This window comes from Lycium barbarum, chromosome 3 (genome assembly GCF_019175385.1).
Source record: "Lycium barbarum isolate Lr01 chromosome 3, ASM1917538v2, whole genome shotgun sequence".
Taxonomy (NCBI): domain Eukaryota; kingdom Viridiplantae; phylum Streptophyta; class Magnoliopsida; order Solanales; family Solanaceae; genus Lycium; species Lycium barbarum.
The window spans coordinates 135165465-135193152 of NC_083339.1; the positions used below are offsets into that span (position 1 = coordinate 135165465).

The 27688-nt window shown below is 36.4% G+C and overlaps 1 protein-coding gene across 1 annotated transcript; it reads right to left on the reverse strand.

Moving 5' to 3' along the window:
• Window positions 1-12176: 12176 nt before the first annotated feature.
• Window positions 12177-17176, reverse strand: LOC132634238 (calmodulin-binding protein 60 A-like). Its single transcript, XM_060350523.1, has 7 exons — window positions 17097-17176; window positions 15423-15492; window positions 14714-14760; window positions 14173-14621; window positions 13930-14090; window positions 13074-13277; window positions 12177-12755 (listed from the first exon to the last, which is right to left on the reverse strand). Exons 1-7 carry the CDS (start codon window positions 17156-17158, stop codon window positions 12384-12386), a joined length of 1365 nt encoding a protein of 454 aa, XP_060206506.1. The 5' UTR covers window positions 17159-17176; the 3' UTR covers window positions 12177-12383.
• Window positions 17177-27688: the final 10512 nt, after the last annotated feature.

Below are 27688 nucleotides of genomic sequence, written 5' to 3' on the forward strand. Positions count from 1 at the left end.
AATTCTAACCTAGTATGACCGAGTCCTTATGTAGGCTGCCTACGTATCCACCGAGGAATCAGGTCAAGCGTAGTTCGCACGCGTGCAAATAGGAAAATTCTAACCTAGTATGACCGAGTCCCTATGTGGGCTGCCTACGTATCCACCGAGGAATCAGGTCAAGCGTAGTTCGCAACTAAAGGAAAGGTTGCAAACTAGGTTGTCTAACCTAATGTCGTACTTTGATTTCTTCTTGAATTACTAGCTTTTAGGCTTATGTTATCACCTATCGGCTATTTCAATTCTTGTGAGTGGAATCTTGTCTTGTCCCCCTAGTTTCTTTGTTACTCTCTCGGAATGTGTGTTGTCTATTCGTACATTTCATGTCACAATCGTAGAGTTGACAGTTTTGATAAATAAAGTAGAAAATAGATGATTAAGAAAAATCAGAAATGCATTCATAGTTTTGCAATTCAAGCTTCCACAAGGTGAAGCAAAACAAACAAAATTTTGAGTACGGTTCAAGCATCAATAAAAGAAAACAAGTTCACTACATGTTCATGCTACCAAGGCTCCCGACGGATCGAGGACGGAGTACAAGTCCAATTCTTCAGAGTCTTTCCTGGTTCGGCGCCCCATATTGTCAGTGCCTTGGTGTTGCGAGTAGTTGTATTGGATTGTTCCCACGAGAGCGACAAAGTTGTTGATCTGACTCTTTCCGCACTGGACTCCTCTAAATCTTGGCATTTCCGTGAGCAGGCAAAGGATTGTTGACCACATTGGGCTTAGCTTCAGCGAGCTGAATTACTCCTTCCTTAATCAGGGCTTCGATTTTGTTTTTAAGCCCATAGCAATCTTCAGTGGTGTGCCCAACAACTCCAGAGTGGTATGCGCAGCTTTTGGAACCATCAAACCATTTTGGGATAGGCTCGGGAATTTTTCCTTCAATTGGTTGTATTATGCCTGCTGCTTTCATTCTTTCGAACAATTGAGCCAAGGGTTCAGCGATCTGAGTGTAATTACGGGTGTTTTTGGTGTCAGGGTTTGGACGGGCTCTAGGTATAGTATGTGGTCGATTTTGGTAAGTTGGATCTTGGTTGGGTTGATACGGGCGTGGGTTTTGATGCGGAGGCGCTCGGGGTTGGTAGTAGTTTGCTTGGGTGTTGTAAACGGGGTAAGGAGGTAGTGGAGCTTGGTAGGGTTCAGGGTAGTGGTAAGGGTAGAAAGTTTGTTGTGGGTGGTTAAAGTATGGAATGGCTTGGCTCGGCTCATGTCCTTGAGCGTTCATGACTGCAGCGACATCTTCCTTCTTCTTTTTAATCCCGTTGATAGAACCAGATTGTATAGCTTTGTTCATTGCTTGTAAAGCAATAAGATCCTGAATTTTCCCCGATTTGATTCCTTCTTCCAAGGCTTCTCCCATTCGAACAACTTCTGTGAATTTTTGTCTCATCATACCTATCATTTTCTCGTAAAATATGCCAGCCTGGCATTCAATGAAGGTAGCAGTCATTTCCCTATCATTCATCGGAGGTTGAACCCTGGCTGCTTCTGACCACCAACGTAACGCATATTCGCGGAACGTCTCAGTTGACTTCCTGGTTAACTTAGTCATGTAAACTCTATCTGGTGTGATATCGGTGTTAAAACTGAACCTGTCCATAAAGTCTTGCGCCATGTCACTCCAACCACGCCATTTACGGACATCCTGTTGTGTATACCAAGTAAGTGCTTCGCCAGATAAGCTTCTTATGAAGAGCTTCATCCTTATGCTCTGGTCTCTGCCCACTCCAACCAGTTTGTCACAATAAGCCCTTAAGTGTGTATGAGGGTCGCCTGTTCCATTGAATGTATCAAATTTTGGCGGTTTGTAGCCTACGGGTAAATCGACGTCAGGTTGGACACAGAGATCCTCATATTCTACACTCTTAGTTCCTCTAGCAACTTGAAGGTTCCTCATTGCTTCTTTGAGACTGTGGATCTCTTTTAGTAGTATGTTATCTGCCCCTGCCTTTGCATCCCTTTCCATTTCTTCGTATTGATCTACCTCGGGTTGGAACCTGACCGTTACTGGGTTGGTGAAGGTTTGTGTTTCTGTGGCATATACCGGAGGAACACATTGTGCATTTGGGGTGACAAAGTGTGCCCCGTGCATATGCTGGGTTGGATAAGTTTGGATGATGGGGGTGTTTTGGACAAGAGGTGGTGTGTTGTAATTGGTGTTTATAGGTGGTTGATTCGGTGGGTTTAGAGGAGTAGTTATAGGTGGAGGATTAGTGTTGGTGGGCAAAGGAACATAGGGAGTGTGTACTAGCGATTGACTTGGTGGGTTGACGGGTGGTGGATTAGGAGTAGTGTAGGTAGTGTAGGTGGGTGGTTGATTTTGTGGAGGAGTATAGTTAGTGTAGGTGGGTGGTTGACTTTGTGGGGGAGTATAGACGGATGTTGGATTTGGTGGATTTGCGGGGATGATCGGAGGTAAGTTGCTGTTGGTAGGTGCATTGTTTTGGGGAGGAAAATGCTCAGGAACTGGGGATTCGAGTGATGGGAAACGAGGTGGTTCTGGTGCAGTATTGCTAGGTTCAGAAGGTGAATTTTGGAGTGTGATGGATAAATTGGTCAAGTCCCTAACCCGATTTAGTTCTCCACGTAGATTCTCAATTTCTTGAGTCAGGCGGGCGATATGTTCATCCCGTTGAATAGCAGTTCCATGTTCAGAAGTTTCAGGCGGATCGCTAGCGATCACGAGGTTTTCTACACCAGTTGGAACAGATGCGGCCGGATCAGACATAGTAATTTCATTTCCTTGGACAGCCCAACTACGTTCAGGTAACGATGACGTCTTTGACCTCGTGATGTAAGGATGGTCGGCCATCGAGCGTCAACACGAATCAACTCTCTGTTCGGGAATAAGATAAAATAGACATACAGTATAAACGATGTTAATCTCATGAACATATCTAGGTAAAGTCATTATCACGTAAAGTCAAGTAAGTCATGTAGCAAATAATTCATCAAATAGAGTCAAACAAGTTGTCAAACAAGCATATCAAGCAATAACGTGTCCTAACATGCATGTGACCTCTTTGTGCCAGAGGTAGGCCTAACGTTTGTTTGAAGGGTAAAGTGTGTCATAATATGTCATCCCGTTGCTTTTAATTAATTAGACAAATTCTATTTCTCAAAAAAATAAAGTAAAAAAATAACATAACATTTATTATACGTCAAATGAATACAACGTAAAGTGTTTCCTAATCTAAATAAAATTTCCTAGTTTCTAAATTTCAGCTCCGTTTTGCGATGTCCTTGATCTTCGTCATTTGTTGCACTCCGATGCAAATGCATACCTGTCATAGAAATGTTAATCATTCCCTCCTTCCTAAAGTTTAATTAATTAGAGCAAGTAGTCAATATTTAGGCACAGTTATCCTTCAAACATGCACATAAAGTATGATTGGTGTCACTCGGGGTCGTGAACCCGCTTGGACGTTTGGACAAAGTCATCTAATGGGCTTAATACACCAAGGATATTAAACCTCCTAGGATATGAAATGTATGCTCTTAATAAAAGGTGTTGGTTTAGCCCTATCCTAGGTTGACTAGGAGTGGGTTTACTAGACGCAAGGTTCCCGAGTGGACTACTCGAGTGAGAAGGCTACGCGGTCACCGTTATTCGGACACCCCCCGCGCACGCGCCAACTCTCCTAAGATTTGGATTCTACGAAGAAATTTGCGGGTGCGCTAAGCACACCTCGCGTGTACGTGTGATAGTGTGAGATTTCCAAAAGTGGAGGAAATATGAACGGAATGACAATTTATCGAAGCAGTAACACATAAACAGTTTATATCAAAACAAACAGTTTATATCAAACAAACAATTAATAGCATGTAAAAATAGTTAACAAATAAATAAAGTGATTCCAAATAAACACACAAAGCCTATTTAAACTAAGTCCGTTATGGTTAGAACCTAAGTGATTCCCCAGCGGAGTCGCCAAGCTGTCACACCCCATTTTAACCGGGTTAAATTTAGAAGTACTGTCATACCCCTTTTTAACCGGGATTAAAGTTAGAAGTATGACGTATTGGAGATTCCTATTTTTGTTATTTGTTTAAGGAGTCGCCACCTAATTATTTATGGTGAATTAGGACACCTAAAGTTTATTAAAGTTATGTTTAAAGTTAACTCTGTTTAAGGTCTGCGAAACTTAAGATTCTAGGTAAGGGTTTGATTAGTCTAAAGGGAAGGTATTAGGCATCCTTTAAGACCCATTAACAATGGTTAACCGACCGGACTTATAATTAATTAGGCTAAGTGTAAATATGGTTTTATAGGAAAAGAAAGTAGCTTTGTAAGTATGACTAAAGTTATAGATAAATATGTTGTTTAAAATAGGATTTGTAGAATAATAATGATTTGTATAAAAGAGTGTTTGTAATGTTATTTTGTAAACACGGCTTATAAATGTTATTAAAATTTTAAACGAAAGTATAATACTTGTGGAAAGGTAATAGTTGCATAAAAGAGTTTTAGTCAAAAATAGACTAAAAGAAAGCGGGACATGTAATGTTTATATGTGGAGGAAATGACTAAAATTTAAAAGAATTATTTAATAAAGTTTTAAAGGTTATCTTAGACAAATATGTATTTCAAGTGTTGGAAGGAATTAAAGTGGAAAGTTATCCGTTGAAACTAATTTATCTTTTTATTTCTTAGAATAAGCTAAGTTAGTGTAAAACTTCTAAAATAGTAAGTATAATTTAGTTTCCTTAGTCAAAAAATATATAGTCATGATACTTTGAAAATCAATTATTCTACAAGATAAATATTATGGATAGTAAATAATTTTGACATAAACTAATGGAGTTAATTGTTAGTTTCCTCTTTGAATTAACTACCCATTATTAAACTAAACTTTCAATGTTACTAAAGTTTATCTTAATTAACAAGCATAAATATTAGTCATACAATACATGTTAAATGCACACAGAAATGGAAAATAGAGGGACATATATAATATAAATGGGCTTGGCCCATTTGGATTGTTGTGATCCGTTTGCAACTGGGCTTCGGCCCAGTAACACTTTTTATTTGTTGCTGCTGTTGTCACACCTATTGGGCTTCGGCCCAGATTTTTATTCCCTTGTTTGGCTGCGAATTGGCTGCTACTATATGGGGGCTGACTCGAGGAATGTTACGTTGGGCCTTTAGCCCAACACCGGATGCGGAAGATGACGAGTCTCTTGGACTCGTACACGATGTTCATGCACAAGAATAAAAGGAAATAATTAGTATATTATCAGTGAATAAGGGTGAATATATAAGATGTAAACCAAAACAAAATCAATCGCTTGTGTATATGGTGTATATGCTATGTATATTCGCATAGCAAAAGCATAATAGCAAAGGGGAGGAAGGAGGGTGAAATTTCCAGCAAACAACTAATAACAATCAAACTGAAATATTTAAAGGTTTAGGCCGAACACCTCAACTGGGCCACTGATCGAACTTCACTCGAAGAATTCTACAGGTTTTTCCAACTTCAAACTAGACGATGTTAACCCATATAACCTATACTATATTCAAGTTCAGATTTAAACTAAACACTCATGTCCATACAGATTCTATTTAGCTGCACAACTGTACAACATAGTAGTAAACAGCGGTAAAGTGACACGAGGACGTTTGGGATTCGAAGTTCCCAATTCATGCAAAGAGAGGAAAGAAAAGAAGAGGAGTTAGAAATGCTTTAGTACACCTTAATAATGAAAGAAACCTGTAAAGACATATCGCAATCACATCATCACTCAACATTTTAATGAGAATGACAGCATTTAGAAGGACTCACTAAACCGCACCCTTCTTTTTAAGCAAACAGTGAGGAAGCAACTGAAAAGAGGCACTGACCGGGTTAGTTATACTCATACTGGTCCGGTATAAAAGTCATTCTTTGATTATACCACATGCATTTTACTTGCTATATAGTCTTGATATGTAGTTGTGTGGTATGTATTGGTATGGAGCTAGTTTAGATGGACTAATATAACAACTGATACCAATTATGTAGAACCAACGCACAGTTTTCTATTTGTTACAGTCTGCTAGTTTCCAGATACTAACAAGCATGTGAAGGCTTATATGTTTCATATCTTCACATGAGCAATAAGGGTATCGACAGTCCAAGACATGAGAGACGCAGCATACACAACCTAGAGGCTATAGGAAAAGATATCCATCGTACTTTCTGGACACAAAGCAGGCAAGCCAGCAGATTAGCTTCATTTTGTTCAGAAGAGAAATTTCAAACATAAAGAAAGGCAGAACAGGACATTCATCAGGGGATTGGCAATCGACAAAGGTATACAAACACAATTTTATTTTTCCTGATAAACAATTTCAATACCCTATCCCATTCTAATTTAAACAACTCAACAAATAAACAGTGGGCTCACTGATCATACAAATTAATATGAGCACCAAGGAAGAAATCCGAACAGAGATGAAACTGGTTAACAAAAAAGACTGTCTAAACTACACCATGAATCTGAGAGGAGGTAAAAAAAAATGCAGTGAAAGTCAAGCAAAGTAATGAAAGCAACAGCCTACTCAACAGAAACAAGATACCACAGATTTTGAGTAAAGGCAAGTCATCAATGTGCCTATGTACTGCTTCAATAAACTGAAGATCCGAGAAACAAAATCGATATAGAAAACTTGAAAGGGGAAATCATTCATCCTATATTTGTGCATACCAATATAAGATAAACCAACCAGCAAACTAATCTAAACCCAGGAGCTACTCATGCTCGTCAACTATCATTTCGGATAAAATTCAAAAGACAAAGCCAAACTTTAAAACCAGTTTCAGCCCAACACCTCAAATTCGAAAATAAATCAAATTCAGCAAATTGCGTTCACATTCACATAATTGTATCGAGCAAAAAGGAAGCAACCAAATTGCAAACAATACATATTATACTACATGGGAAATCGTCTTAACGGTAACGAACGACAACATAGAAACAGAGATAATGATTTTACCTCTTGTGGGTGCAGTGAATTGGGTGTCGATGTCTCGAATCTACTCGAACCTCAAACGAAATAGACCAGAAAGTCTTTTGTATCAGACGAAGCTCACAAACAGATTAAAATTGTCAATCAAAAAAAGGTATATAATTTGTGAGTAAATTACGGACTGAAGAAATCCCCAATGGAAACAGAAACAGTACACTTTTCCTTTGGAAACAAACAAAACACAAAGAAAAAAAAGAATTGGTATATCTCAAGCGATTTCAAAGGCCAGTAATGACTCCAAAAAAAATCCCCGAATTTTATGTACTCGAATTCGAAATGATAACAAAGCAAACGGAATAAAAAATGTTTTTTGCATTGTCATTTTGATGTCAAGAAAACATGGGATTTTTTTTTTCCTCTCCCTCTTCGACTCCACTTCCCTCCCTTTATAGGATTTTCACTTGGTTTCAGAACAGGGAAGGGAGCGTGGGAGACAGAGATAACAAAAGCGTGCGGATGGCAGGTAGAGCGTGGGGTGGTGTCAGACGCGTGGGATGGTGGAACGTGGGGAGCAGAGGGAAGTGGGGTGTCAGAGGTGTGGGTGACGATGAAGGTGATGAGGGAGAAAGAGAGAGGCGGCTAGGGGATGGCGATGAGAGGAGAGAAAGAGGCGGAGGGAGGAGAAGTTGAGCGAGAGAGAAGGGAGCAGGGGAGGCGGTGAGAGAGAAAGAGAGGAGAGATAGGGTGAGGGAGAGAGAAAGAGAGGAGAGAAAGAGGAAGAGAAGAGAGACGATGATGATGAAGGAAGCGGAAGGGGGATTAGGGTAAAGAAGAGAATTGGACCGGGTCGGGTCGCGGGTAATGGGCTGGTCCGTTTGGGCTGGCCCATTAATTTAAACATGGGCTGAAAATGTGGGTTGGGTATAAAAAGTGTGGGTTATTTATTTGGGTAGGAAAATAATATTGTATTTATATTTCGGGTCATTAATTTAGCTGAAAATTGTTGATCCTTCCTCCGCTATTTAATTATTCTTTGGGCTTCTAATTTGATAACTGGTATAATATATATTATGTAAAGACAACGAATAATTAATATGTAGAAGAATCAAGATTTTGCAAAAATGTTGTATTGTAATTAGTTTAACGAGTCCAAACCCGAGAAAATGAAATGATGACGAATCATCTAAAATTTGTAGTAATGATATTAGTAGTAGTAGTAGTAGCAATAAAATATTTTAACAATAAAGTATTTAGCTCGTTAGTAAATTTAGAAACCCGAGTAAATTAAATAAAGGGGGGACAAAATTGGGTGTCAACAACTTCTATTTGTGACTTTTATATGACGTTTTCTTTATAAAATACTGAAAACCAAATCGTACTGATACTAAAGAAAAACCGAGATGATGGGACGATTTCGAAAAGTCTAATTCCGATTATACAAATTAAATAACAGAAAAATTAGTATGGTATAAATTTTATAAAATAACCACCCAAACCTCACCATTGACACCCCTAATCACAGCAGATGCCAAAAATGAAAAAGAAATTTCACTTGGCCAGTTAAACTCAGTACTCTACGCGTTATAATTTGGTCAGCTTATGAGAGGATGTTTGGGTTATATTGGACGGGTTGTATTTTGTCCATTATTTTATACATATTGACCCAACCGATATTGACCCAGATAAATTTTGTACCGATTGAGTTATGACCCATAAACTTATATAATCCATTCTAACCCGCTTAAATTTGACTCAACCAACCCATATGCCACCACCTCTAGCTCTTCCTCATGTTCAAATTTATTTCAATTACTTTATGCGTTTTTATGCTCAGGTAATTAAACTAGTTAATTGATGCAAAACCTCTGATGTTTTAAATACAGTCAAACTTCTCTACAACATCGTTGGGTTCGAATTTTTTTTTGGTGCTATAGGGAATGATTGTTATACATCTATAACAACATTGATGTTTAAATAATATTTCATTGTTATAGGCAAAAAAATGCATAGAATTTAATTTTTCATTTTTAATTGTCAAACTCTAAGCTTAATCACACTTTGTATAATAATGAAAAATCTTTTAACGATGGAAATATATATATTCATATATAATATTTTTTGTCATAAAAAGTGTATTAAAGTATCAAATAATTTGATCAAAATTTCTAGATTTGTTATTGCTAATTTTAGATATTCTATTTCTATAAAGATGATTAACCAGGGATAAAATATAACATAACAAACTCTGAGAAAAATGACTTCGTTGTTATGGAGAAATATTGTTATATGATAATGTTGTTTTAGAGAGATCTGACTGTACTATTGTAATATATTTGCTAGAGAATGATAGTAACTGTATATTTAACTTCAATCAGTCAACATCCATATTGTAGAGTTAGTGAGATCTTTCAGGTATATGTGATCCTCCTCAATTTGGAGATAAGTGTGTTTATGCATATTCTTGGAAGTTGAAGAGAAGCTGAAATCACACGAAGGCTTATATTTGTTAACTCAAATTAGTGATTTCTACTTAATTAGTCTTGAGATGGTATAATAGTAGATTAGTAGTAATATGTAATTTATGGTCCTCTTCCCCCGAAAAGTTGGTAAATTTCGGAAGTAAAAGATAACACGATCATGAAGACAAAACGGATCGGATTGACGTGACATAAAACAACTAATTATACGGATCGGATTGACGTGACATAAAATAACTAATTATACTCCGTGGCGGAGCCAGAAATTTGACGAAAGATGTGCAAATTTTCTTCTCACTTGTGTTATGGGTGTGCAAAATTAAATATATACTCATAATAACTACTCCCTCTGTTTCAATTTATGTGAACCTATTTCCTTTTTAGTCTATGTCAAAATGAATGACCTCTTTCCTAATTTAAAAACGAATTCACTTTATGAAATGATTTACAGCCACACAAATATTCAAGACTTATTTTGAACCACAAGTTTCAAAAGTCTTCACTCTTTCTTAAATGTCGTGCCCAGTCAAATGAGTTCACATAAATTGAAACGGAGGGAGTAATATTTAACCTATGTAAGCCGTGTAATTTTCTGGCGAAGGGTGTACGCCTGACCACCCTTTGCCTAAGGTGACTTCGCCCATGATTATACTCCCTCCATTCTAAATTAGATTATATCAACTCAATATTTTAAAATTATAATTTAGATATTAAAAACTATACTAAAAATATTACAAGTTGAAATTCTTCTTATATTGTGAAAAATTCAAACAGTTTGACTATCGAAAAATGAGACATGACAAATAATTTGAGATGGACTGAGAAATTAATAAAATTTTACAATGGGTGAGACATAAGTATGACATGGTGTGTGAGAGAGTATTTTATTACAATTAGAATGTGGGCCCATCACTTTATGCTCTTCCTTCTCTTCCTTTCTTCTTCCACGTTTTTTCTTCCTCTTCGGTCATTTCTCTCTCCTCTTTCTTTCTTTTTCTCATTTTCTATTTTTTCGCCAGTTTTAAAATCAATTCTATTATGCGCAGATCAATCAATTCTATTATGCGCAGATCAAATTTTTTTAAGATATTCTTCCATTTTATTATTCAGTTTTTCAATTTTTTCTTAAAAAATCAGTTAAACTCCATAGAAGCTTAAAAAGAAAATAATTGGAACGCCAAGAAAAAAAAATTAATGTAAAAACTAATAAACAAAAATGAATGTAGGATATTTTTATAAGTAAAAACACCTTAGGAAATTTATTGGAATGTTTTTTTTCCTTTTTTTTTGGGTATATATTATTCAAAGTTGCTACATTCTGTACCCGAGAAATTCAAAGTTCTAAGTGTCATCAAAGTAGACCATGAATTTAGTGGTGTGCAAAAATTGGTTTAACTGATAAAATGAACCGAATAAAAATTTATTGGTTTAGCAATCTATTTGGTTAATGATTTTGTAAGTTTTATGGACTACCAACTCGATTTCAAATTTTAAGTTCTATTAACAGTTAAACCGATAACCCAATAATGACGTGTGATCTTACTAAAATTATGTTTAATAAGTTTTAGCGATATTTTCTATGTGAAAGATGTAGGAGGCCAAACCGATTGTGTTCGAAGACAATTGGTTTAACCAGTAAACTGAACCAACAACACTTTTGAACCTATGTCCTTATTGGGTTATCGATTTAACCGTTAATAGAGCTTAAAAATTGAAATCGAGCTAATAGTCCGATAAACATTAAAAAATCATTAACCAAACAGATTGCTAAACCAATAACCTTTTTTTTCTGTTCAGTTTAACGGTTAAACCGATTTTTGCACACCCCTAAATTCGGAATCTACTTTGATGACACTTTTAGGACTTTGAATTTCTCGGGTATAGAATGTAGAAACTTTGAATTGAATATATACTTAAAAAAAAAAAGAATTTCAATAAATTTCCTAAGTTGTTTTTACTTTTAAAAGTATCCTACATTCATTTTTGGTTATCAATTTTTACATTTTTTTTTTTTGAGTGTCAATTATTTTCTTTTAAACTTGTATGGAGTTTAACTGATTTTTTAAGAAAAAATTGAAAAGCTCAATGATAAAATGGAAGAATATCTTAAAAAAATTGATCTCAGTATAATAGAATTAGTTTTAAAATTGATGAAAAAACAAAAAATGAGAAAAAAGAGGAAAGATGAGAGAGAAATGACTGAAGAGGAAGAAAAAAACCAGGAAGAAGAAAGAAAGAGAAGGAAGAGCATAAAGTGGTGGGGCCCACATTATAATTGTGATAAAATACTCTCTCACACTTCATGTCATAGTTATGCCTCACTCATTGTAAAAAATTTCCCCATATTCTATTAGTTAATTAATGGATAAGAGAAAATGGTGATTATATTTAAAAATTTCCCCATATTCTACATGTCGGTTTCACATCAGACACACATATCTATTGGTTAATTAACAGATAATTTAATTAACAGATTAGAAAAAAAGGTGATAATAATTAGTAGTGGAGTCTACACGCTAATATACGAGCATGACTGTTTCATCAATTGTAGCTGATGTCGACATGACCTATATATATATATATTTCCAAGTTCCTGTGACTATATAAAAGTTCAACACTGGCGGCTAAGGTCATTTATAATCAGCAAAATTCTGAAGAACATCCAGACATTAATCCAAAGAAATAGAGAAGGCTTGAGTCAGACAATGTTCTTTTGAAATATAATATATCATCAGTTATGAAAACTGCTAAGTAAATGTTTTCATATAGATATCATTAAGAAACAAGAAAAAAAAGCTAATTTTACAGTCACACTTTAAATATGAGACTCTTGAAGTCTCCTTATAATTACCAGATCTATCTATATTACAATAAGTCACAACAGATTAACCAATGAAACAATGATCTGATAATTAATTCCAGAAGTTTTCAAGGACAGGTTGGTAGATGAAGTCGTTGTCATATGGATAGGGAGGATCTGGTACTTGACCTGTAAGAGTTGCTGAGCTATTGATTTGGTTTATAGAGTCATGGTAATTATCTAGTAAGATTGTGCTCGGCATAGTGGTAGCATTAGGCACTGGTTGCTGCTGTGTATCAGTTGGATAATAAGCCTCGAAAGAGAATCCATTAGAGCCATCAAGAGTAGCTGCTTCCAGTGAACAAACGGCATTTGATGAATTAGAAGGAACAAACATTTTAAAAGTGTCATCATCATCATCATCCAATACCTTCAAATTTTGGCCATCTTGAAATGCTGTTTTTACCAGCTCCATAGCATAAGCCTATCATCACATTTAGTAAAAAAGGATTAAGAGCAAGTTAGTCATTACTCCTCTTGACAAAATATTAATGTAGTAATTTTTTTTTTTAACCATTTGGTATTTGGAACCACTACCCGACTAATTCTTATTTTGACGGTGTAAAGCCTACTAAAGAGGAAAACGCTCCCTCCTAGGCTTTTTTTTTTTTTTTCAAATTCAAAACCCGAGACCTCTAGTTAAAATTAGAATCATATACATCTCACCACAATACTTGATAGTGACAAAATATTACACCTAGCTACTAGTTGAAATGGAAATGAAAAAGGGTAAAATTCGAACCTTTTGAGTTCCAGTGAACTTATCGACTGACACGAACTGACCCTCTTGGTATATTCCGATCAATTCTCCCACTTCAGTAACTACAACTCGTGGATTTTCCTGGGAAGGGGCAGAAGGATATACGTATCTTTTCAAGTCAAGTTTACTCTTTGCCTTGTTTACTGCTCCGTCTAATTTCTTAGCGTGCATACGACTGCCAAGGATCTTTAGATATGCAAATGTTTCAATATTTCATTTTGCAACATGAAAAAAGAAAAAAAGAGAGAGAGAAAGTGCACTGGATTAGATGAAAAAGAAGTTTGTTTTTATATAATTAACCATTAGTGAGGACAAAAATCAAAACAGCTATCAACAAATCTCAATTCATATATAATTCTCTAACTTGTTAAAACATATAAACAGCTATAACGACAGGAAAAGAAAAATTAACCTACCGCAGGTCAAATCATGAATTCATATCCGGTCCAGTCCGAACTATTTCAGTGGTCTCCTGATCAGTACAAGCTACAGCTTGAAAGTTGAACGGCTTGCCAGTAGACGGGAAAGTGGAAAGCCTGGGTGGATGGATTTAACTAAAAAATAGTAGACAGGAAGTGGGGAAGATATAGGGAGCTGAGACATAAGTTGTCTTGCTTCCCTTACCAATTTTATTTATTTCTGCAACCACTGGTCCTATTATTTTCACCGTCCACATTAGATATGATGGACAGGAATCGGCAACACAGTATCAGGAAAATTTGGATGAACCTTCATCCGAAAGAGATTAGTGTCAAATTTTAATTACGCCGTAAATCCTCAACTATGTATATATGTTACGTTGTTGAAGTGATACCAATTATGAGGGAGGGGATCTTACCTTGAATAGGTTTTCACGGTTCAGAAAGTATTGAATTAAAAATTCCCTGACAGTTTTTATGCTTCCCTTCATTAAACGATTATGATAAGGACCTTCTTTGCCAATCGTTTGCAGTTTCCATACTTGATCATCAAGATTTAGGGGCCTCTTGCTCTTGGGCACTGCAAAATTCAAACTATATTCACATATGTAGAATTAGAATTTAAAGGAACAAGTATGATTAATTAGAAAGGAAGGTCTTACTGGAACGACGATCCATCACGAAGAATGGTTCAGTGACTGCTTCCATAATTCTAGTACCAATATCGTAGGGATACACGACTCTTGCACCTAGTCTCAACTGACTTTTTCTCATTGCTACTTTAGTATGTTTGAATGAAATATGACTTACACTAACTCTGCCATCTTTCAACGTGACATGAGGATCTCCCCGAATCAGTGATTTTTCGCCAGGCCAACTAGTAGCTATTCTTAATTCTTCTTTCTCAAGAGCAATTATTTCCACCTTTGCTGATGCTTCTGGCCCACATTTAACAATATCCTCAGTACGGCAATCAACCAAATCTAGATTTAAGGTATCTCCACCTACGGGTCGCCCGGTAAATATTGGACCATTTATGTTGTTTGAAAACTTTAATTTTAAATACCGTGATTCATACTGAGAAGGATGCAAATTTTCATGCTCTTTCCTCCTGTATAAGATGTACAAGCCTGTTATATACAGAAGCATCGAAAAGATAGAACATAAATTAAACTACAAATTTAAAAGGACGCTTATCATTGCCTTGGGCCAGTTGAAATCTCATCAGATTCCGGTTCACCTCCTGTAGCCTGCAGTTGCACAAAGAACTTAATTAGATGACCATCTTAAGTAGTACAGTAATAATATTTTTCTCAAGCATCTTGGAATAAACAGAAGATACACACATCAAAGAACAGTAAAATTAGATGACCATCAGCACTAGAAATAGATCGACATATTTAGAAAGAAGTGAACGATAAAGTGAACAGATTCTTGGAAAGAAATAGCCGTTGTCAAAATTATTTTGGCACAACAAGAAGTTGAAGGACAGAACGTAAATCATTACTTTGACTTTGTATACGTGGTATTTGCTCCAAATTCTAGTTCCTCGTGTTAATTGTATGCTTTTGCTTCCAATGTTCAATTGGTTATTGTTAGAGTGAGGTGAGACATAGATAAATTAATGTTCTCAAGGATAATATTTAAAATGTAAAGATTCAGAAACAAATTTTTATCTCAAAATATCAGTACTATTATCTGTTTTTGTGAGATCCAACGGAGACTACACCAGCTAGCTCCGATTGAACAAATAAATGGGAGTAGTACTGCTAAACAAAAAGAAAAACGTGCATGAAATAAGACAACATATAAAGGCACATGAACCCTATTTTAACCACAAGTAGTATAAAGAAATAACAGCCATAGGATTCAGTACTATATAGGAGTAGTTAATAATGCTGATGGTACTCACAACTGGATAAAGGCTAAGCCGCCTCATTGACATCCGTAAACGCGTCACGTGGAGTACAGCCATAAAGGACCTAATAGAAGCCCAAAATGAAGTAAAATAAGTACAGAAATGATATTTTGTGAAGAGCTAATTTGTTTTTTTGTCATATGAATGGGGTCTATCCATTCTTTAATCTGGAGGGTTTGTGTTAGAAGCACAGCCTTCCTTTTCTGTAACATTTTGCTACTCATCTACTGCCATCATACTGCAGAATTTATTAAAAATAATAGTAATAACAAATAGAGGAAAGCAGAAATGGATGGATGAAAGTTTCAGTTTGGATAAGTATATCCGGACCCTCTCAATTCTTCTTTGTTTCGTATACTAACATTCTTAAACTAGAGGCAAGTTCAATGTCCCCCTGCAGTATATCTTACTAATCTAACATGGTAGGGGCCAAGCCAAAACTTAGGCTCACAATCATGGCTTAATATATATATATATATATATATATATATATAAATTAAAAAGAAAAAGAACTTCTTAATCGTCCTTGTTTTCTTTTATCTGCTATATACTTAGATTTTGCAGGAGATCGACCTATTATTCCCTGTACTTCTTAAGTGGAGTGATTATTCCTTAAAATGTCACGTAAGATGAGTGTATTTTACTCTTTAATAGCCCTTGAGATGACCAAAAAAGTTAAAATCCTATTTTTCACAGCCTTCTTTCATTAAAAATATTTTGTCACTTCATTTATTTTCATTTTGCTTTATCTCTTTCTTCCTTTTTCTTCTTTCTCGAACCCAATACTTCACCGGAAAATATGTGCGGCAACAGCCGGCATTCACGGTATCCATTTTCTCTCTTTTTTCTATTTTTTTTTAGAAAAATACGTGTGCACGCATACCAAAATTCACGCACAGTTGATATTAGTATCGGGTGTTTATACCTGACTAAACATTTCACCTTAAGAATCAAGAAATCGAAGTGTAAGATAAATATCACTTAACTGTGGTTAAGTATTAAAAAATTTATATACAAAACATATATGTTACGTTCATTGATTTGGTATAAACATCTATGGAGAGTTTTACCTACCCGATCCCTCTATCTCGCACTCACCACCTTGTATTCACATTTTATTTCGTTTACAGTTTCATTTTCCTTAACGTCCTTTATTTTCTTTATTACAAAGAGAGAGTGTGTGTGGTACTAGTTAGCATGTGGATTCGTTGTTATATTATTCTTGCCACTCTTGTGTGGTTCGTTAATTTAACAGTGACTGTGAGATGTGAGAGAGAAGATCTTTGAGAAGTGAAAAAAGATTTATTGGGTGCCGGTGGGTAGGATTTGGTGTAGAAATGGTAAAAGAAAAGAAATAGATGAATGAAATTTTCGGTATCTAATCTATTCAGTTAATCCCAAGAACATATATGCTTCAAACTAAATCATTGACCCTATCAGATTTCTGAAAATTCGATAAAACCCAAAAAAGATAGTACTAAAAAACAAAAGACAAGAGAGATCTAAAGAGAGAGATAGAGAAAGGTCACAGACTTTCTCAGTTTTCGGAGCTTCCTAATATCCATTCAAATATTTTCTTTCTAGAAATGCAAGAGAGTTAGAAAAGAGTAGATTGAGATAGTTACTGGCAAAACGAGACTATTTATAGGGGTCAATAGAGCTTCTTACAAAATATCGATGAAACCAGCACGTAGATTCGTACGAGAGACCCAAACTTTACGGCGAAACATCTCTGAAGCCAAAAAGCAATTTACTAACCCCTAACTTCGGTCATCTTTTTTTTACAAAAATAAATAAGTATCCCCTACTGATACTATTTGAGATACACAAACAATAGCAGAATATGCTCCCTACATTCCCAAAGTAAATGAATTTTTTGAGTTTTTTATTTGGTCCAAAATAAGTGAATTTTTCAAAGTTCAAGAGGTTATTCAAAGTTACCTTCTTTTTAAAAGTTTTTCCAAATACCAACACTCATTATTTTAATCTTTAAGGAAAGTTTGGGGAAAGACATTACTCCAAATGACTCTTGGATTAATCAAATTATTTGTAGCTCTTTTATTTTATACGTCCCTTAAGAAATAATTAATTAAGAGAGTATTTGACTAGCTTTACCTTTATTTGTATCTAAGTTATAATCTCTCTCCATTAAATGCTTACTCTAATTTATGTGTCATCTCCATTTTTGGGTGTTGCTGCTGCAAGAGTTTGACATCGAGATTCTTGATCGAAAGGGCACAGAAAATCAGGTGTTGACACCCAATTTTGTCCCGCCTCTCCTCCGAAATACCTATTTACGCTTCTAATATTTTTGGAAAATAAAAAACATATATATTATATTTTACTATAATTATCATCCTCTTATCAATACCGGCGCTTCATTATTCTATTACAGTTACTAGCCATCATCATTTATCACTTATTATTATTATTATTATTATTATTATTATTATTATTATTATTATTATAATTCACAATTTTTATCATTTCGTCATTTTACCAGCTTACGCACACGCATCGCATTTATCTTTGCATAATTAAATAATAGTGTTTATTTACTGTGGATTTTTGAAATATTATTGCACGGCTATTACAACGCCATTTTTTATCTGAGAACTAATAATTGCATATTTTATATTAACACAAGTTATTTAAATAGGTCTTTTATTTAAAAGTAGTAGCCCAATCAGCCATACTATTTTCGGACCAATTCATAAATCAGTCCACATTTTAATTTACCTAGCCACATTTTAAATACCCCAGCCCATATATTTTCAGCCAACCCAGTCCATTAAATCATTCCCCGACCCAGAGGCCCGTACCCGTTTTATTCACCCGATCCGGCCCATCCTGTTTCAGAATAAGGGAAACCCTTAGGGTTTCCCTTCATTTTTCGCTCCTCTTCTTTCTCCGCCACCTTCTCCTCTCCCTTCCCTTCTCCTTCGTTCCCCTCCATTCTCTCTCCCACGCTCCTCTCTGACACCCACCATTCCCCTCTGCCGCTTCTGCCACTTCCACCTTCCTTTGTTCCCCACGCCTCTGCCATCCCCACGTTCCTTTTCCCTCTTCTTCACAAAAAAGAAAACCCTAGCCCAAACCCGAAATCAACCTATAAATATTCGTTTTCATCATCTATTAGGGGGGATTTTTTGGAGAGGGGAACGCTGATTACAAGTTGTTTTAGCCGCAGAAACCTTTTAGAGATTAAAGTCGAAAACCCCAAAGAACCTGGAGTTTCGTTTTCTCTTTCTGGTCACGAAATCCCCCCAAGAATTAAAGTTTCCAGTTGCCTTAAAGGAGAAGAACAACCTTCTTTTTGCTCTAAAAACATTTCTCGAGGTTCAGTTGAGATACCAAATCATCTTTTTATTTTTTGGCCCTTGTTACCGTTGCGGGTCTGAGTGGATTCAAGCTTAGATTTCATAGTAATCGAGTGTAGATCGGAGATTTAAAACTCAGTTCGCTGCACTCGAGGAAGGTAAACAATCCCCTTTATGTTTGTATGTTAATGTAAGTCCATTTCAGTTTGGCATGATAGTTTGTTGTTAGACCATCATTCTTGTTCAACTCTATTCACTCGTTATCTATTTGTTCGATGTAACATGAGAGTGGAATTAGTTTGATCGTTAGTATATTAAACCTATTGTTGAGGTAAAATTCATAGTTTCTATTCGTCTGAAATGATGTTTGGATACTTATGTGTGAGTCAATCATGTTAGATGTTTTCAGTTGTATATTGCCGTGTAAATCTGGATGATTAGCTTGGTGTGGTATTCGATCTTGTTTAAGTATTGATGTTAGATTAGGCATGATTAGTAGCTAAATCTGCGACTGATTTCTGTTGGCTCCAGATTATGTTAATGAAGAATACCTCTATAAGGGTGTGTAATGTAATTCAGTAATGATATAGTAGTATGGAAGGCTGAGATTGTGACATAGAGAAAAGCATATCCAGTTTGGTATTATGATAAGAATGATGACTTACGGTTAAGACATATGGTTGCTGATTTTATTTCCACCTTGAAAAAGGCCCAATTAGTTAGTTGTTAGTTACAATATTGAGCCTGACCATGCAGCGAAATCTAATCCTAGGCATTGTTTAAAAGAGATAAGGTGGTTTAAGGGTTGGTTTAGATGAATATGAATAGACCTCCTACAAGGTGTGTTTGTACTCCTAATTTGAAATCACATCTTCTTACTAATTAGTCATGAATTACCCTCTCTTATGAAATAAAATCTCTTATCCTTAACCTGAGATTAAATATCCCTAAAGACTTTGCTTCAGTCATTCTAATTTAGTTCATTATATGTTTGGTGTAAGTTTCTTTTTTTTACCTGTTCAACTTTAAAAGTTGTTTGTCCTAAACTGGGTAATTTAGTTTAATATGCTAAAAGTTTATGGAATCCAGTTTAAATCTGCTTTTTTTTCGACCTGCTTAGTTATGATCCATCTACTGTCCTGTTAGAATTGATTAGGTTAGATGATATATGGTAATTGGAAGGATTGTAGTCTTTGCTTAAAACTGGAAAGAGGAAAGGTTTTTCAAAAAGAATACTGTTTGCTTGGAAAGAATGGCGAGAACACTTACTTGGGCTGTGCATAAGCTACTTAAGCCTGTTTGAAGGTCTTTTATGAATAAATCCACATGATCTATGCAAAATGCCATAGCTGTTGATCTTCTCTATTGTATTATGCTATGTCTTGAAGCTGGTTTACCCTATGTTTATGTGCCCTTACACTTTTCCATATACACTTAATTCGATATTGTAAGGAATTGTGCTACTTCCAAGAGTCTTCATTTGGTTTGACATAGAAACTGTTCTAAGTTTGTTTAGACTGAATGATGAGTCTTGATCCCTTAATAAACATTCATTATTTGTTTTCTTATGCTAATCTGAAGATATATCTAGATGAAAGCTTAATCTTAAATGACCCTAATTTGCCAAGGATGTGCTAGTGAACTTGTTTGAAATATGTGCTGGCCTGTAATACATTAGTATTGGTCATAGCTGTTTAGTTTACATAGGTGTTTGTTTGAGCAGGCAATATTGTTGGCTTGCTGTTGCTGTTGCGTTCGGGCTTGTTCCACTTTATCTCTTAACTGATCAGTCCACTAAGTATAGAAATACATTTGAAACATGTTCGAGTTTTTTTTATAGTGTGCTTATTTATCTAGTTGTTAAGCCCTTTTCTTTTCTCTTTGTCTCCATTTCATGTTTAGATATACATAGCATATACACACCTGCTGATCTACTTTGAGTTCCATTTTGTATGTTTGACCTCATTACTCGATTAGATACTAATTCCTTTTCTTCTGTTTTGTGCATGACTATCGCGCACGAGTCCAAATGACTAGTCTTCCTCCGCATTGGGTGTCGGGTTAAAACCCAACGAGATAATCTTCTCGAGTCATCCCTCATTCAATCCATCCGCAGCAAATAAGAATTCTGGGCCGAGGCCTATATAGCAAAAACAGAGCTGCAATCCATTTGAGGCTGTATTAAAAGTTTCTGGGCCAAAGCCCAGAGGCAGAAAAGATTGCAGCAGTGGCCCAGATGGGCCAGACCCATTCGACAGCACCCCTTTGTTAAAAAACGGGCTGAGCCCATTTCAAATTATCTCCTCCTTTATATATTTTTGTGCATTTAATTTGTATTGTGCGATTAACTCTTTGTTTATTTTTATAAATCCTAATGATTAGTAGGTTTAGTTTTAGTAATGGGTAGTTAGTTTAAATAAAACCAATAATTAATCCCATAAGTTTCATTTTCTTCTTTCCACATTAAAATTATTTATAGCATCTATAATATTCGCTTCTAGAATAATTGATGGCATAAATTCATATTTTTGAGTTAAAGGAATCATATTTTATTATCTTAATTTCCAAAACATCACTAATATGTAAAAAATAAACTCAAGTACATTTTTTATAAATATTCTTAGATTCATTAAATTATACATATCTTAAGATAAAAAAAATGTAAATAAATAAATTAGTAAAAAAAAAAAAGGGAAAGAAAACTCTATCATCTTCTGCATGCTATTTATAAAACAATTTTAGACTTTTCTTTATGATATTTCATTCCAAGTCTAAATTGGCTAAGCCTCTTCTCAAAACTTCTACATATAATACAAATCATTATATTTTGAAAGTCTCATTTCAAAAGTAACATTATTATAGAACTACTTACAGTTTTGTTTTAAAAATAGCATTTGAAACCTCTTTTGTGCAAATTATTCTACAAGTTCTACTTAAATAGCATTATTATGTTCTTTCTTCAAAATCTTAACAACCTCTATAAGTCGTATTTTAAAATACCCTTTAAAAGTTCTTCTTTTATACAAATGATAATATTTGCTGTAAATCTTACTCTAAATAATATTATTTCCCTTTAAAACTTTAGCAATAGCCGTAAGCTATTTTCTGGAATTTAAACACTAAATTTAGTCTTAAATAATTAACCTAAGTTGGTCGGATAACCGTAGTTAGCGGATTCTAAAGGATGCCTAACCCCTTCCCTTTAGGATAATATAGAGCCCTTACTTAGAATCACATTGGTTAAGCAGACTATTAACGGAGGTTTAGTTTTAACTTTACCTTAGTTAACATCTAGGTGTCCTAATTCACCGTTAATTTAATTAGGTGGCGACTCTATAAAATAAAAATAAATAGGAATCACCAATACGTCATACTCCTTAAATCATACCCGGTTAAAATGGGGTGTGACAGCTTGGCGGCTCTGCTGGGGACTTTAGGCTCTAACCATAACAACTTAGGTTAATAAATAATTTGTGAGATATTTTGTTTGTTTTATTTTATTTTGCCTGTATTGTAGTTTTATATGATTTCAAGTATTATTGTTCCATTCCTTATATGCATTTTTTTGTTCTATGTAATATGTATATTATTGTTTTCCTTAAATTGGCATTCCGTTCATATTTCCTCCACTCCTGGAAAATTCACACATATTCACACACTTAAAGCGGCTTCGCAGTTTGCGCCCGTGCACTACTAAATTACCCCTTTAGTTGGATTTGTCTTGTGGATTTAGTCGATCGGCGGTGCAGTCGACGGCCACGGACTTTCCACTTCCAAGTTGTCCGCTTGGGGGAGCCTTGTGTCATAGGAAAACCATTCTTAGTCTACCTAGGTAGAGCGAAAACCAAAACCTTGTAAGGACATGCATCATTTTAAACCTAGGAAGCTTAATACCCTTGGTGTATTAAGTTCATTAGTCAACCTTACCAAATGTCCAAATGAGTCTATGACTCTAAGTGACACTACTCACTATCTATGTGCATTATTTGAAGGACAAATATGTGGAATATGTGGACCTAATACTCTATAGATAAATATTTCAAGGAAACTGACATTTTGTTGCAGGTTGCCGTGGAGCATTAATTAATGCCGGAGGTTGAAGACAACCAAAGGAAATTAGTGAAGTTGAAGTATTAGATATCTTAGGTTGATTTTGAGATGTATTATTGGCATGTAATAATTTTTATTCTTGCAAATTACTTTTAGGAGGAGTTGTGGAATGATACATAAAAGACATGTTTGTCCTTCAAATATTCGTTAGGCCTACCTCTGGCATAAAGAGGTCCCTTGCATTATAAAACGCGATGTATTATGCGCAATAATGTGTTTATATGCAATAATATGTCCTTACCGTATACTGACTCATTTTCTTTTTTTCTTTTTCTTGTTTTATCTTTTTTCTTTTTAAAATTTATTTTTCAAAACAGAAGGTTGACTTGTGCTAAAGGGGAACTGGCGGAGCATCCATATTTCACACGGTCTAGAGCCAAAAAATCAGACTCTGACTCATCACTAATCATCTGGTTAACTAAAAAGACTCGTTCTAAAATGGAGCAAAGTTTGATCAATGCAACCACTTCATCTGAGCCATCTCTTAGTTTACCGATCACGAGTGATCCCACATCCTCCAAAGAATCAGAAACACATTTGGAGACCATTGCTCGTCTGGAGCGACGAGTTGCCGAACTAAGTCATATGGTACTTCACAACCGGTCATTTTCTCAAACGCCACCACATATAACTCCATCTCATGGGGTTCGTCAGACTTTGCCTATGCCACCTCCATTCCCAAATTTGGACGAATTTAACCAAGCAAATTATTTTACCACTTCTCAGCCAGTTCGTTCCGAACACCTCACTCAAAATGCTCCCTTTTTATTTACAACCACCTCTTCAAAAGCTCAATTCATACCGCCAGCACATGACACACATCAAGCTCCGCCAGTGTATACTTATACCACAGCTCCACCCATGACACAGATTCAAGGACAATGTCGCACAGATGTTGATCATTATGTCGAAGTTGAAAATGAGGCACAGTCAGTTAATGATGAAATGATAAATAGAAAGCTCAAAAGTTTGGAAGATGCCATGAGAAGTTTGCGTGGACTTGGTAGTAACCAAAGCGTGAGATATGAAGAATTATGTGCATTTCCTGAGGTAGAATTGCCACCAGGTTACAAGATCCCAAAATTTAAGAAGTTTGATGGGTCGGGAAACCCTTTCTTTCATTTGAAAGTTTATTGTGAAAAGTTGATTGGCGTAGGAAAGAATGAAGGGATAAGAGTCAAACTATTCAATCAGAGTTTGAGTGGAAAAGCCTTGGAGTGGTATTCTAAGCAAGATACAACCAAATGGCGTACTTGGGATGATTTGGCAAATGCTTTTGTGGATCACTACAAGTTTCATGTTGAGATCGCTCCTGACAGAATCTCAATTACAAAGTTGAAGAAGAAGTTCACCGAATCATTTCGAGAATATGCTATACGGTGGAGGGAAGAAGCATCTAGGGTACACCCACCCATGGAGGAGACAGAAATGGTTACTTTCTTCATTCAAGCACTAGAACCGGAATACTATGAACGTTTGGTGACAATGAGTGGAAAAACTTTTGCAGAAGTGATCAAAGCTGGGGACATGATCGAAGATGGCATTAAGACAGGGAGAATAACAAGTCTAGCAGCTTTGCAGTCTACCAGTAGGGCTATACAAACTGGTACTCTCGGAAATGGAAAGAAAAAAGAGAAAGAAGCAGCATCGGTGATGGCCTTGGGAAACACATCATACCGCCATCAACGACCACCGCGACACCAGCCTAACGCTCACCACTTACAATATTTCCAATATTCTCCACATCCCTACGACCAAGCTTTGTCATATTACCAACCTCAATCACCACAAATATCCTACCCTGTTTACAACACACAACCAGCATATCGAGCTCCACGACCACCAACATATCCAGCTCCACCATCACAAACTCATCATCCAAACAATGCATCCGCACCTCGCCCAAATAAACCGTTCCGCAATTTCACACCATTGGGAGAACCACTGAGCGTTGTTTTCGAAAGACTGCAAGCTTCAGGCTTAGTATATCCCGTGGAAGGTAGAATTCCAGATCCATTACCCAGAAGCTTTGATCCCACTAAAACATGTGCATATCATTCGGGGGTAAAAGGCCATTCCACTGATCGTTGTTACGCATTGAAGCATAAGGTTGAGGATCTTATTGAAGCAAAACAGATCACGGTCAAACCACCAACACCAAATGTGGTTAACAATCCACTCCCGACCCATGATGGGGCCACGATAAATATGATTGGAATAGATGAAAATGTTGACGACCCAGCCGAATTTATAGTGCCTGTGGATCGTGTGGAGGATCATGATTTTGTAGCCGTTGCTTCTCCGGTTGTAGTGATAAGGGGTTGTGTGCCTGTCGAGATATTAGGAGCTTCATCAACGCCTGTGGAAGTAGTTCAAGCACCAAATCAGTTACCAGTGCTCGATACAAAAGCCGTACCATGGAATTATCAACAAACTGTGATGGAATGTCGAGGAAAGGACACGATCACTGACAAGGTTAAGACATCAGGAATGACAAGGTCTGGAAGATGCTATTCTCCAGAAGAGCTAGTTAGATTGGGGCAAGTTAAGGAAGCCAATGTACCTCCCAAAAGGGTCGTGACTGAAACCGAAGCAGAAGAATTTTTGAGGAAGATCAAGGCTAGTGAGTACTCAGTTGTGGATCAGTTGAAAAAGACCAATGCTCAAATTCCTATTCTCTCTTTGCTTTTGAGTTCAGATATGCACAGGAATGCATTGTTGAAGATCTTGAATGAAGCGTATGTTCCAAGCGAAACAACTAGTGAGGCGTTAGCTGGGATGATTGAGCGCGTACTTGACAGCCATCGAATCAGCTTCGATAATGAAGAACTGCCGCCAGAAGGATGTATGCATAACAAAGCACTCTATATAACTGTCAAGTGTCGTAACATGTTTGTGGCTAAAGTATTGATTGATGGGGGTTCTGGACTCAACATCTGTCCATTAGCAAGTCTGAAGAAGATCGGATATAATGTTAGTGAGCTCAAGACCAGTGATATGAATATTCGAGCATTTGATGGGGCTCAAAGGCGCCCTATTGGGGAAATAGAGTTGAAAGTGTTGATTGGCCCTGTTGAATTCATTATGGATTTTCAAGTACTTGATATTTCCACGACATACAACATGCTGTTAGGTAGACCGTGGATCCATTTGGCTGGGGCCGTACCATCTACTTTGCACCAAACTGTCAAATTCGAGTGGGATCAGCAACAAATATGTATACACGGAGAAGGAGACACGTCTTTCTATCTAGAGCAATCCACCCCATTCGTCGAGGCAGAAGGAGGGTTCGACGGAGCAGCTTACCACGCTTGGGAGGTTGTGAATGTCACTAAGGAGAGTGAAGTATGTCAAACTCAAGAGTTCAAAAGATCATGTGCCGCAATTATGGTTGCAAAAGAAATGGTGAGAAATGGGTACCAACCTGGATTTGGGCTAGGGAAAACACTAAATGGGCGGGTTGAGCCAGTCGTTCTCCCTACGCAACAATTTACATTCGGTTTGGGATATGAGCCAACTGAGGAAGAAGTGAAGAAAGCACGAAAGAATAAAAGGAAGGAGATTGCATTGCCAAAACCTATTCCTACCATTGATCAAACTTTCTCAAAACCTTCAGATCTGATTGTTGAAGTTGCCTATGATGATATCGTGGAGGGAGTCAAGAACCTGTTCGTGGAAGATGAAAATGATCATGCTGCGATAATCAAAGACTTTGCTGAAATATTGACTTTATAGGCTGCTGAGCCAGGACCTGAGTTGCAAAATTGAACTTCTATCTTAGCCCCGGTTCGTCGGGAGTTTCAGTATTTTCAGTTTAAATTTCCTTTTGTAGTAGGCCGGAGGTATCAACTAGAACATTTAGTTCCTTTTGTCATGTTGCCTCTATGTTTTGTTACGGCCTTTTTAAATTAAGATTCTGTCATTTTGTATGAACGAACTACGTTTGGCCTGACTTCCTGTTGGATACGTAGGCAGCCCACATCGGGTTCGGCCACTCTTTTCAAATCATTTCAGTATCTTTGTTTGTGGTTGGAACTACGTTTGGCCTGACTTCCTGTTGGATACGTAGGCAGCCCACATCGGGTTCGGCCACTTTTTCAAAATATTTCAGTGTTTTGTTGTATGTAACGAACTACGTTTGGCCTGACTTCCTGTTGGATACGTAGGCAGCCCATATCGGGTTCGGCCACTCTTTTCAAATCATTCCAGTATCTTTGTTTGTGGTTGGAACTACGTTTGGCCTGACTTCCTGTTGGATACGTAGGCAGCCCACATCGGGTTCGGCCACTTTTTCAAAATATTTCAGTGTTTTGTTGTATGGGTGGAACTACGTGTGGCCTGATTTCCTTTTGGATACGTAGGCAACCCATATTGGGTTCGGCCCCCCCTTTAGTAAAAAACAAAACAAACTCAAAAATCTTTATGTTCATCACGAACTACGTAGGCAACCCGAGGCGGGTTCGGCCCTTCTATCTTAAAATTTTATCTTCAGTTTGTTCAAACATTTTGGTTCCTATAAAATATATAAGGATTTTTATACAAAACTTGGTCTTCCCCACCGCTTAAATTCATGTGTCTTAGTATCTTGAAACTGAGACAAATTTTTTGAAATCGGTCAAATCACTTTCAAAATTTTCATTACAATTTTCTCACTTTTCGATCGTTTAGAACCAAGCGTTTCCAGGACTTGAAACTGGGACAAATTTCGAAGTCGGTCAAATCACTTTCGAAAACTTTCATTATAAGTTCTTATTTTTCAATTGTCCAGAATCAAGCATCTCTAAGACTGAAACTGTGATAAATTTTTAGAAGTAGCATAAAAGTGGTTTT